Source organism: Thamnophis sirtalis, unplaced genomic scaffold (genome assembly GCF_051295495.1).
Source record: "Thamnophis sirtalis isolate CommonGarterSnake01/CBP01778 unplaced genomic scaffold, rThaSir2_p1.2 scaffold_4, whole genome shotgun sequence".
Taxonomy (NCBI): domain Eukaryota; kingdom Metazoa; phylum Chordata; class Lepidosauria; order Squamata; family Natricidae; genus Thamnophis; species Thamnophis sirtalis.
This window is the reverse complement of record NW_028261384.1, coordinates 92,086,595-92,098,669: the sequence shown is the minus strand read 5'-3', so window position 1 is coordinate 92,098,669 and position 12,075 is coordinate 92,086,595. Positions and strand designations below refer to the sequence as shown.

Below are 12,075 nucleotides of genomic sequence, written 5' to 3'. Positions count from 1 at the left end.
TTCCTTCCCATTATTTCTCTCCATTTGCCTATCTCCCCTCCTCTCCCACTCCCAGGAGATAGGCAGGTGAGAGTACTTGAAGTGGGCATGAGTTTCTACAGGCTGCCAAGCTCTTGAATTTTGATCCCATGATTCTGCAGATAGTACAATGGCTGTGCAGGTGACTGGGTATAAATACCAGTCATTCAGTACTGTTGTACATTTGAACAGTTGTTGAATGAAAATATATTGAATGTATCTGTAGCATCATAGTAGATGAACTTGTGATTGTATAAATGTCCTCATCTCTAACAGCTTTGATTGTTCTCATACTTGGCATTAAGAAACCCATCCATTGCTGCCCTTTTCTCTCTTTTTCTCTTCACCCTACTGTTTTTCACAAAAATTCCTGACAGGTTACAAAGTATGAAGAAATACACACCACAACTGAATAATGAATACGTGAATTAAATAAATTAAAATGTACACAATAAAAATAAACACCAGCATTGAAATTTAATAACGAAATAAATAATAAGTAACAAATTACTTCCATTATAACCAGAGCTCAAAGCAAGATACTCTCTCTGGATGAGTTTGTTTTTTAAACGTTTCTGGAAAGCAATCAGCAGTAGGACCGGTCTAACTTCTGGATGAAGGATATAGAACTGGGGCCATGAATAAGGTCTTCTGGACTTGACTTCCATAATATGTAGAGGTGAGGGATCACCAAGAGATTTTCTGCAGTACATCACTTTTTGAACCATTTGTTCCTAACTTTAAAGACCCAAAGTAATAAATGTAGGTCATTAAGCCACAATCTGAACTCTGCCCTTTTTACTTGCATTGCAACATTGCACACAAATAAATAAGGGATAGAGTTTGCATTACAATGCCTTAACACTTGTCCCTTGCCCCTTTTGATTTGTATGCTCAATACTTCAGCTTTCATGTCCTTCCACTATGCTCAGATATAGGTACCTGTCAGATTTTGGAATAAGAAACATTGTGCAGAGTGCTGAAAAGAAGAAATAACAATCCTCACAAAAATAATGAATGCATGACATAAGGAAAAGAAACATATCTACGGTATATTCATTTATTACACCTCAGTACTGTTTCACTCTTGCAAATCATCCTTATTGGCATTATATGCAGATACCATGACGTTTTCTCTCCTTCCTTACCTACTAGGTATTTCTTACTATTTCTTACCTGTCCATTCACACCTTTATAGTTTTGATTCCTGAGAGCTATTGATACATGCATGCACAATTAATTACAGAAAAATTCCAGGAATGGAAATGAGGGATCATAGAGCCTCAAAACTGGGAAAGCCAAAGCAGGAAGAGCAGAAAGAACATCACAGAGGAAGAAAATAAAAGGAGGTAGAATGGAGCGTAGGCAGGGTGCCACTCACTTGCTCTTTTTCGCTGATGTGGATCGTGAGACTTGGCTGTAGAGAGAATAAAAATGATTATTGAGCTGCCCCTCACAATTCATCATTCAAGTACTTTTATGTAAACATGGAACAACAGGCCCAGAATAATTAGTGTACCACAACTATTACAGGCTGGCTTTAAACTTGCTAGTAAGTCAAATGTTAATGTGTCTTTTGCCTTAGTATATTCTGGGAATTCAACTAATTTGGACTGTTTTTCTCCCCAGCATTTGTTGGTTGAGCAAATCATGGCATAGCTTGATGTGAAACTCCAACCAATACTTGAGATATGTGCCTTGTATGATTATAGATTTTGTTATGTGCCTAAAGATGTCTGACTAAGAGAATGAGTAATCCTGCAAATCACTTTAATTATGCAGATAAAAAACTATTTAGAATTACAGAAATGGCTTAGGAAAAATTACAATATCAAGAAGTAGGACAGTGATTTGATTTCCTCCTTTTTTTCTGCTTACACCACTAATCTTGCAAAATATTGTGCAAAATCAGTTATGGAGAAAACATTAACGAAGGGAAGGGAATTACCAACTAGAATGTCTTGAAAGAAAAAGGAAAAAAATAGATGTACATAAAATCCATTAATGAAATTGTAAAATACCTTTAAAGGAAGATTTTACACGGATGGAAATGTAAAAAGCAAACAACCCTCCATCCCCCACACACGTTACATTTACTCCCCATATTTAAGTATTCAACTGTTTCTCCTTTTGTCAAGGAAAAATCTGGAGCAGAAAAAGCATCAGGCAGTGGAAGGAGGAAAGAATGGATAAGTTGGCCCATTACAAGGATTTTTACCTGCCAGAAGAGCTGGTACTTTTTCTGCGTGAAGAGGACCGGCGAGCCTTTCTGGGAGCTTTGGTTGTAGGGATCTTGGAGACGGCCCTACTCTTCGCCTCTTTTTTCTTCTTCTCCACTGCAGTTAGTGGTTTCCTCATGAATGTTTCAAAGGAAGTGGTAATCTGATGGTGAAGACAGGAGGATTGAGATAATGCATGTTTCTTTATACAAAGTCAACACATAGTATAGTAGTACAAAGGAAAACTCTCATTGGCACTTGGCCAATAAAAGTTAAATTCCAGTTAAAGCATGGCATCCAAAGCTTGGAGTTAAATCTTCAAAAGGTTGATGCATGCATACACACAATTGGCTGGATTCACATCCGTGTAAGCTATGGTTTGCTTCATCTTTGCATGCAGGTGATGGAATGCTGTACAATCAGGCCAGAAACATATTAACAAGTGGGGATCAGAGCAGAAAAAATAAGCTACTCTGAAAAGCTAAGGAATAAGTTCTCAGCAAACATGTGGAAAACTCTTAAAAATATCCCCGATGTGATTCCTTCCCAGGCTGAAGGAAAACAACAACTGGCAGATGATCTGAATGCCAGTTTTACTGCAGGTTTGAAAGGAAACTACATATATACAGTGCATCGGAACTTCATGTTCCTTCTTATAGCAGTTTTGAGATGGTACATTTTTATATACACTAGATAAAATAGTTCTTTAAATTGGGAATATTCCTCCCGCTTTTCCAAGGCTGTATCAGCACACCAATCTTTTGGCCCCCCTCAAGTAATGGAAGGCTGAACCTCATTCTACTCATCCTTATGAGAGGAGGTTGAAAGGAAGACTCAGAACAAATCAGACAAGGGTAAACAGCTGGAGACTTCAAGAATTCCTGTGATTAAAAATATGCATGAAAACCTAATGGGGGAAACTTACTTTTCAGGACAGCAGAATCAGTTTTAAGTTTTTGTTCACTTGTTATAAAAAAGCAGTTATTGGAGTTAGAAAACCAGACAGTGAAAAGCTCTTTGAAGATAATTTATCCAAGGAATCTTTTTAGGAAGAGAATCACTTTACGCATGGATGAGAAAGTCTCACCTGAGTATCTTTATCTTTGGTTTGTGTGATTGTTTTGGGGATGACGACTTTTGGAGGGGCCGGCTTCCTAAGTGGTGTCAGGCGTCGCATGAGCATCTTATTACACTGTCCAATTCAAAATAAATGTCAGTTCCAAAGTGAAAAATGATATCAAAATGTATTCCATTGTTTAACATAGGAAGAAGTCTGCTACAGTACTTGATTTCAGTTTCTATGACACTCTCTGTCTCTACCTTTCCCATGATGGTTAATGTGTACTGAGGGTAAAGGCAACATTGCATTAATTATTTCTTAAATGTATTATCCTTCCTTTTGTTCAGGAGCTCAAAACAACATACATTCAACCCATCCACCCCCCACTCCCCCGTTGCCCGTTTTCTCAGAGCAATTCTGCAAAGTCAATTGGGCTGATAAAGAATTCTGCCCAAAGTCACCCAGTAAGCATTCAGGACTTAAACTGGGATATTACCTAAAGCAGTGGTCTCCAACCTTGGCAACTTTAAGACCTGTGGACGTCAACTCCCAGAGTTCCTCAGGCAGGTTTGAAATCGGCCAATGTCACAGAAATATTACTAATAAACTGATGCCTTCCTATAAACCTTTTCATAGTAACATGTGAGAAAACATGGTACATGTTTTGGTACATCTCAACAAACTTGTTCCTGTATTTGTTTATGCTTAAACATATTCAAACATCTAAATCCTTTATGCAAAATACTTCCAATATTGCTCGCAGAGAACACAAGCAAAAGATGGGATGCTTTCTGGAGGCATCCAGTTGGTTATGGTGAGAAGGTCATTGGAGACTAAATTTAGGATGACTCTTTCAAAATTCTGAATTTTGAAAGAGTCATCCTAAATTTAGTCTCCAATGACCTTCTCACTACAACCAACCGGATATGTTTATGTAAACCTGAATGTTTTTGCAAGCCTATCCAGATAAGGATTAAATGAAAACAGCATTTAATTTAAGGTTCTTTTCACGTTTACCTAAATTTGCCCTAAAGTTCAGTATTGTTCATTGCAGTTGGTGTTCTTTGAGCATTCAGTCATATTTCAGAATCATGCTTTTTTCCCCTTTGTTGACTGCACTGATCTTCTGGTTTGATTAATTGTAAGGACACTATGATGCCATTCATTGGTAGAGAATAGCAACCCTTAAAGCATATGTATTGATGATGTATGAACCTATGTACAGCAGTTAAAGACAATGAACTTGTCAGCAGAAAGCTGACACTCAAGTTCCTGATCCAAGAACTGTGGAAGAGGGTGAGCTCCTGTTGTTACCCCAGTTCCTGCCTGGTTCGAAAACATGCAGATGTGAGTAGATAAATAGGTACCACTTCAGAGGGAAGATAACAATGTTCCATGGACCTTGGTGTATAAACCTGCTGGCCGCATGACCATGAAAATGTCTTCAGACAACACTGGCTCCTTCAGCTAAGAAATGGTGGTGAGCACTGCCCCTTGGAGTTTGACATGACTGGACTGGGGAAATCTTTACCTTTAACCTTATTGCAGAGATCATGATTCTCACCTGAACTGCTTTATCAGATGTTTGAGGCAGACTAATTCTGGGAAGCACTGGCCTATGGGAATTAAAAGAAGGCAGTCCATGAGATCATGACTTCTGTCCACTTTTTGTACAATAAATTGAACTCTTTCAAGAATAACTCCAATAAAGTAAGTAAATAGCTTGCTGAGAAAATCAATAGATGTTTCAGATTTCCAAGACTCAGAATACCCTTTTGAGGCATTCCTAATTAAGAATGCTGGGCAACTGGACCTAGTCACAATTTAATCTCCAGCAGGCTTGTAATAAATAGGCAATCCTCCATTCCCAATGTCTTTCTTTCCCCACATTCACTCAAAAAACAGAGACACTGTGGACATAAAAGCAGAGCTACATGTTGGGAGGATGGAACAGCATCAGATCCATGAGATATGATGGGTTGAAATAGTATGGCTAGCCAATTGAGTTTCCATACTTGAGAGTGGATTTGAACCTGAATACCCCATCTGCCACTAGGTGTTGATGACAGGGGAGATACCTAGTCCAAAGCCCTGCTTTGATGGGGCCCTAGAGCTCTCCCCATTTCTAGCATTTACTTGAAGCCACTGGATAAGATCATCAAGCATCATGTGAAGCATTGTAGGTCTTTTTCTCAATGTCTACAGGGGTCTGAATAGAAAAGAAGCAGCTTTAACTTCAGCAAGGATTTGGATTTTAGGGAATCCTAGGTCCATCTTTTCTGGAGAGGTAAACAATTTTGGGTTCCTCCTAGACTTGTGACTCCTCTTTGAAGAGTTGGTGACATGACCAGAAAAAAACTTTTGCACTTCATCTTGTGTGCCTATTGCTTTTTTCCTGGACTGGGAAGCTCTGCTCATGGTCAAACATGTCTTAATTACCCCCCTCTCCCCAAAGTGAATTATTGCAATGTGTTCTATATGGGCTGCCATTGAAGAGAATCCAGAAGTGCTTCTGGTTTGATGTTGCGGCAAGATAGGATTGGATGGAGTGGAACTCTGTGAACTCATGCTGAATCCTCCTGGCATCCTGCAGGTCCTGAAGAGTGGCAGCTCTCCAGCTGGACCCAGGGATTCCCTCCCAGCCAATGATGAAAAGGAGAGGCAGCCATTATGACTGCCGTGAAGCTGGGACAGCCAAAGAAACAAAGAATGTGCTGGAGCAGTGTAGATGAACAGTGATTGAGGGTGGGGTGATTTTTTTAAAAATCTAGAACCTAATACCAAAGAAAATAAACACTGAAAAAAGACTCTTTAAAATGATTGTCAAAGCAGTGAATAATTACAGAGAGAAAATTATAGATCCCCCCCACCAAAAGAAACTAAAGGGAGAGCACAAAATATTTTTAAAATAGAAAAATTGGATTTTTAAACTTTAGTAGCAATATTTTGGTAAGGCATTTTAAGATGCTGGAATTATTTGTCTGGATATTTGCAAAAAACTGAAATAAATATGTCAGATTTTGTGCAAGTTGAAATTTAAACTGAAGGCGACATCTACCGGTGAATGGAATATATACTAAACTCCTACAACCTTGGGAAGTACTGATAAGAGAATGGAAAAAGGTAGAAATAAATAACAACTGGAGGACTGCTGTGCTATCTACTATATCTATATCTATATACTATATTAGAGGTTTAACTGTGAGATTATGGAAAACATATAAAGAAAGCGACTTTTAAACACCAGTTGAAAATGACTGAACTTACAGAGTGGACTTAAGCAGACATTTGGAAATTTTCCTGGATTACCTAAATGGAACTAATTCACTAACTGTGGGACACAAAGAACTTTAACTATTGCATTCCCATAAGGAGCAACGCTAGGATTGAACAAACGGTTTCTAAGCTGGCTTTCTGAGGTCATAGACAATTGAGACTTTGGGGTGGTGACAAATTACTGACAGGCAATTAAGCAATATTTGGACCTATCAAAATAAGAGAAGATTTTGCATCAGGGGAGTTGAATGGATTTCAAAAAGAGATTGTGTTGATGCTCTAAAGTACTTATGATATGTTGATAAAGAACCACAGGGAGATAAAAGACAATGTACGACATTGTGGGGGAAATTAGAAAATGCTCAACAAGGGACAAGGAATAAAGAGCATCAAACACATGAAATAGAAGAGATAATAGAAAGACCAGAGGAAAAGACAGAACAGATAAATCAACAAATAAAACAAGAAAAGAAGAAGACAATAAAGACTTATGAATCAAGCAAGGAATAATATATATTTATATGTAAACTATCTAACCTGAAACCGATTTTCATAATGAACAAGCAACTACATACTAAGGATGCTAACAAAGAACCAGCATCTTCAACCAACCCTTTGAAATATTATCATCTTAATTGACAAGATGCTTGTATGCTGTCTCACATATAATCCACCTCTGCATAAGTACCTTCCCTTCCTTTCTTGTCCCAATTGAAATCCAAATCTTTCCATTGCGTTTAATGAAATTAGTTGCTGCTCTTGAAAGTATGTATCTTATAATAAAATTAATTCGTTTGAAAATGTGCTACTAGATTCCTTCTGATTTCTGGGCTTCACTGTGAAGCCAATTTAACTCAAAACTCATTTGTTTGCTTGCTTACTTGGTTTGTTGATAATAAGTTCTGGGAATAGGAGTAGCGCTGTCATTTTTAGTACTAACAGATTTCCTTCTGGGTTTCAGTGATGAAGTTTCAGTGGCAGATAGATAAGACTCTTTCTCCTTAGTTATTTCTGAGAAAATCTTACTTCTTTCAATCTTCTTTATATCTTGGATTTTGCTGTCTCTTTTCTCAAACTGAGAGCTAATATTAAGAGAGGAACAAATCATTTTTCAGAAGGGGCAATAATAGAAAATACATAAAGAGAAATATAAATAAATATTAAATAAGTATCTTATGCTTTAAAATGTTCCTTCTCAAGTTGTTTTGCTATTCTTTTCAAAATGTTGAAAATGATGTTTGATGTGATTAACATGAAAGTGATTTAATATCATTCAATATTGAAGATGAATTTTTCACTCCATCCAGGAGTAATTATCTGAGAAAGAGTTTAAATATGATATATGCATCCATCTATTCATTTACTTCAGGCTTTCAAATTTAACTGTATTCTAGGACTGAGCTTTAAAAAAATAGTAAACAAAGAGCAATATTCTATCTGATTCCTGAAGGGAGGAGAAACACAAAAATTTACTTCAATAAATTTTCCTAAGCCAGAAGTGGGCAGCATGTTGTTCTACAAATTTTGTTGAATTGTATCTCTCAGATTCCCTCCACGCTGGCTATCTTGGCTAAAACAGTATGACTGAACTTCAACCGTATGTCCTACAAAACATACTTCATGTAGACAGTTCCAAACCTACTCCCTGCATTTCTATGTGCTAAACCAGGCTAGTATTAAACTTAAGTCAGGTGGTTTTCTTTTGGTGGTTTAGTGTGTCGTGTGAATACAATCCTGGACTTCAGCTGAATTGCTTCAGTATATTAGACAAATGATTCAGGAACCAAGTTAAATATATTCTTTAAAAAAAATTCAATCTTTACTAAATCTTTACCAGAAAACACGAAGATGAATACTTAATGAAATATTTTGAAACAAAGTTAAGAAAGTTTGGATGAATACATTAAAATAGGAGGTTGCACTGAAAACTTGAGTTCAAGTTCTCCCTCAACTGTAGAAATTAATTCAGCAACTTTCTCTCAGCCAATCTGTTGTATTCCACATAGCTTCTAGAGCACGGGTCAAACTCACAGAGTTACGCAGCGTACAGTCATGTGACATTTTGCGACATTCCTTCCCTTCATGGAGCTAGGGTAGGCGTGGCCTGCACGTGATGTATCTGGCCTGCGGGCCACCAGCTTGACACCCCTGTTCTAGAGCATGGTTGGCTGGGCAATTCTGGGAGTTGGAGTTAATACATCTTAGTCCATATATTTATGAGATTGATAAACACTTTTCTGGAGAAGAGATGGGATATAAATCATATTACCTATCTCTCTCTTCCCTCTCTCCCCCCCTCTCATCCATCCATCCATCATGGGAAAAACCCTGAAAATATAAGTAGGTAATCGCTTTTCAATATATCATCAACCAGCGTGGCAAGTGGGAAGACATTTGATTATTGAACCTGACTATCCTAAGTCCATGAGACAGCAGCAGAGAATTTAAAAAATCTTTTAATTTTGCTTTTTGCTTGTTCCTCTGCTTGTATACCACATTGCTAATCTCAGGCTACTTCCGTTTGTTTCTGTTCTCGTTCTCAAGCACACATGCAAAGTTTTTACTTTCTGATTCTCTTTCTGACAGGGTATAGTCAAAAAGGCTTTGTTTTTTCCTATCAAGTATTTTCTTAATTTTATCCCCTTTCTTATAAAATCTCTTTTATTACCGTAACGGTCAGTTAGATTTTCCCTCCAGGATTGCTCATATGCATCCACAAATGCCTTTTTTTTTTCTTAGCAACCAGATATTAAGGCTAAAATCTTAATTCTGCAATGCCAGAAGATTACTTACATATCAAATTTGGATTCTAGGACAGTTGATTCATCCTGCTTTTCAGGAATAGAAATAGGCATGTAATCAATAAAAGAGGGTGTAGATGGGTGTTCTTTTTTCCTTATTTGTTCATCAGCAAAATATGTGAAATCGTGAGGCTCAATGTCCTTGAGTTGTTCAGTGAGATATTGTAGTTTGCTACCTCCATGTAGATCACTTATATCTGAGGGCTTCCTCTCTTCATCTGGTTCACTCAGTTCTTGGAATTTGTCCTCGTCAGTTTTTTCACTCAATTCCTCAAGCTGTGTCTCTTCACCCTGGTCGCTCAGTTCTTGAAGTTGGCTTTCTTCACCCTGGTCGCTCAGTTCTTGAAGTTGGCTTTCTTCACCCTGGTCGCTCAGTTCTTGAAGTTGGATTTCTTCACCCTGATCACTCAGTTCTTGAAGTTGGATTTCTTCTCCTGGCTCGCTCAGTTCTTGAAGTTGGATTTCTTCTCCCGGCTCGCTCAGTTCTTGAAGTTCTTTGTCCAGCTTGCTCAGTTCTTGAAGTTCTTTTTCTTCAGCCTCACTCAGTTTTTGAAGTTGGTTCTCTTCACTCAGTTGGCGTAGGTCTTGAGGTTGCCTCTCTTCCTCTTGCTCTGTTAGCTGTTGAGTTGTGCTACCTCTGAGTGACTCATTGGGGCCTTGGTTTTCCTCAGTTTGTTCTTTTGGGCCTTGGAGACCGATGATCTCTTCAGCCTGCTCATTTATGTCTTCGACTGTGTTGTCATCAGGTTGTTCATCTGGGCCCTTGGCCGTTATGTTTTCAGCCTGCACAATCTCATTTTTGGATTCTCTATGAGCAAATAAGCACAGCACAGGTACAGAAGAAAACATAATAAATAGATAACAACAAATCCTCTTATAGGAAATGCAAATAAATAAGTAGGTACAAATAAATGAATTGCTAAAAAACATTTTAGAAATGCATAGGATGCTTCAGTTATCTTTTTAATTAATTATTAGATTATTTATTCATTCATTTAGAATAACAGCTCAACAGTTTTAACAACTCAAGGTGGCTTATACAATTAAGAAAAGGAAGGAAACAATCAAAACAAGACATAAATATTAACAAAGCTAGAGTACAATACCTTTGCAATTTAAAATGTTAAATACAAAGACAGATATACTGAAATTTAAGACCTGGGTTTTTAGAAAGAACAATTTGAACATTTTCTACAAATCGTTTGTTCCAGATTATGGGTCTTGAACTGAGAAGGCAGAATTAATTGCAGATATTCTCTCTCTCTCTCTCTCTCTCTCTCTCTCTCTCTCTCTCTCTCTCTCTCTCCATCCATCCATCCATCCATCCATCCATCCATCCATCCATCCATCACACATAGTAGATATGTAACTATGTAGATATAAAATAGATGTCAAATATGACTCAATAGCAGTAAGTGTGAGAGGGATCTGGATGTCCTAGTGGACAACCACTTAAATACCCTTACTCAGCCAAGGGAATAGTATCAAGATCATGTGAAATGTTAGTACTACTTTATAATTCACTGATAAGACCACACTTGGAATACTCTGTCCAGTTCTGGTTACTACAATGCTAAACAGATGTTGGGACTCTAGAAAGATTGCAGAGAAGAGCAACAACGATGTTTTAGGGAACTGGAGGCTAAAGTGCATGATAAATGGTGGCAAGAGTGCAGGTATGTCTAAGCCTAATGAAGAGAAGGATTAGGAGTGACATAAATAGAAGTTTTCCATATTAGGGGGCTGTCACAGACTCTCCAAATCATCTGAGGGCAGGGCAAGAAGTAATCCCAGTGTTTCTCTCACATAACTTTCTCCTAGGGTTCTCTTCATATGGGCAGAAGAACTTGCTTCATCTGGCTCCAATCTTTAAATACAAGGAAGGATGGACATCTTTCCTGCAACACCTTCCTAGCAACTGTTCCCATGAAGAATAACTTCTAGTTAGTCAGCAACTTTCAGTCAATGAAAAAAAAATGATACAGATAGTGGCAAGCAATGTAGAGTACAACCATCTGTGTTGATTTATTCAGATCAGCTATAAAGTGACTTGAATCTTGGACTTCATTTGGCAAACCTAATTAAGAGTCTGTGCTTTGGAGAAACTTCTTAATCATCTGGGCAAAATCCACATTACCTGCCAAGTTCGTGCTCCATTTTTCAGGAATTGTAAGTGAGGTTCACTCTTTCCATAAGAGCACAGGTGCAAATGTCAAGAAGATTGCATAAAGATCCTTGCTGGAAGAGGAAAAAATAATAATGCTAATAACCAATTACACAGAACCATGCCCTCCCAGTTGAGGAAAAAAAGAGCATGAAAAGATGCCAAAGAGTGCCTTGCTCTTTTCCTAACCCCTTCCCTGTATGAATGACTCACTTATGATGCTGTAGGGACCAGCAGTACAGTTGGCAATGCCAGAGGACCTGGGATGAAATAGCCAGGCTGGGAGAAGTGGCAGCTAGAATCACAAACATAAAGAAGGACAATAATTCAGAACTTCCATTTTTTCAGCTGAACCACAGGAACAGCTGAGGTTTTAGATCTGCGGAGGGGAGGGCTTCAGTTGTTTGGAGAGGGGGAAATGATTCTCAGGTGAATTAAAGAATCATCTCTTCCCTTTGCCAGGGTCTTCCACCTCTGCCTGGATAGCAGTTGTTGTAGGAGAAGTTCCAGCCTGATGATGTCACAGAGCAGCTGGTG

General features: G+C 38.1%; 1 protein-coding gene across 1 annotated transcript in view; it reads right to left on the bottom strand.

The window, feature by feature from the left end:
* Positions 1 to 12,075, bottom strand: part of LOC148045981 (uncharacterized) — a 26,231-nt gene extending 14,156 nt beyond the window's left edge. The window contains exons 1-8 of the mRNA XM_087711864.1: positions 11,752 to 12,075; positions 11,512 to 11,612; positions 9,367 to 10,182; positions 7,455 to 7,655; positions 4,862 to 4,913; positions 3,325 to 3,429; positions 2,237 to 2,400; positions 1,400 to 1,435 (exon numbers count right to left, since the gene is read on the bottom strand). Coding sequence (XP_087567990.1) covers positions 1,400 to 1,435; positions 2,237 to 2,400; positions 3,325 to 3,429; positions 4,862 to 4,913; positions 7,455 to 7,655; positions 9,367 to 10,182; positions 11,512 to 11,531 — 1,394 coding nt within the window. The 5' untranslated portion in view covers positions 11,532 to 11,612; positions 11,752 to 12,075. The remainder of the gene's footprint in view (positions 1 to 1,399; positions 1,436 to 2,236; positions 2,401 to 3,324; positions 3,430 to 4,861; positions 4,914 to 7,454; positions 7,656 to 9,366; positions 10,183 to 11,511; positions 11,613 to 11,751) is intronic.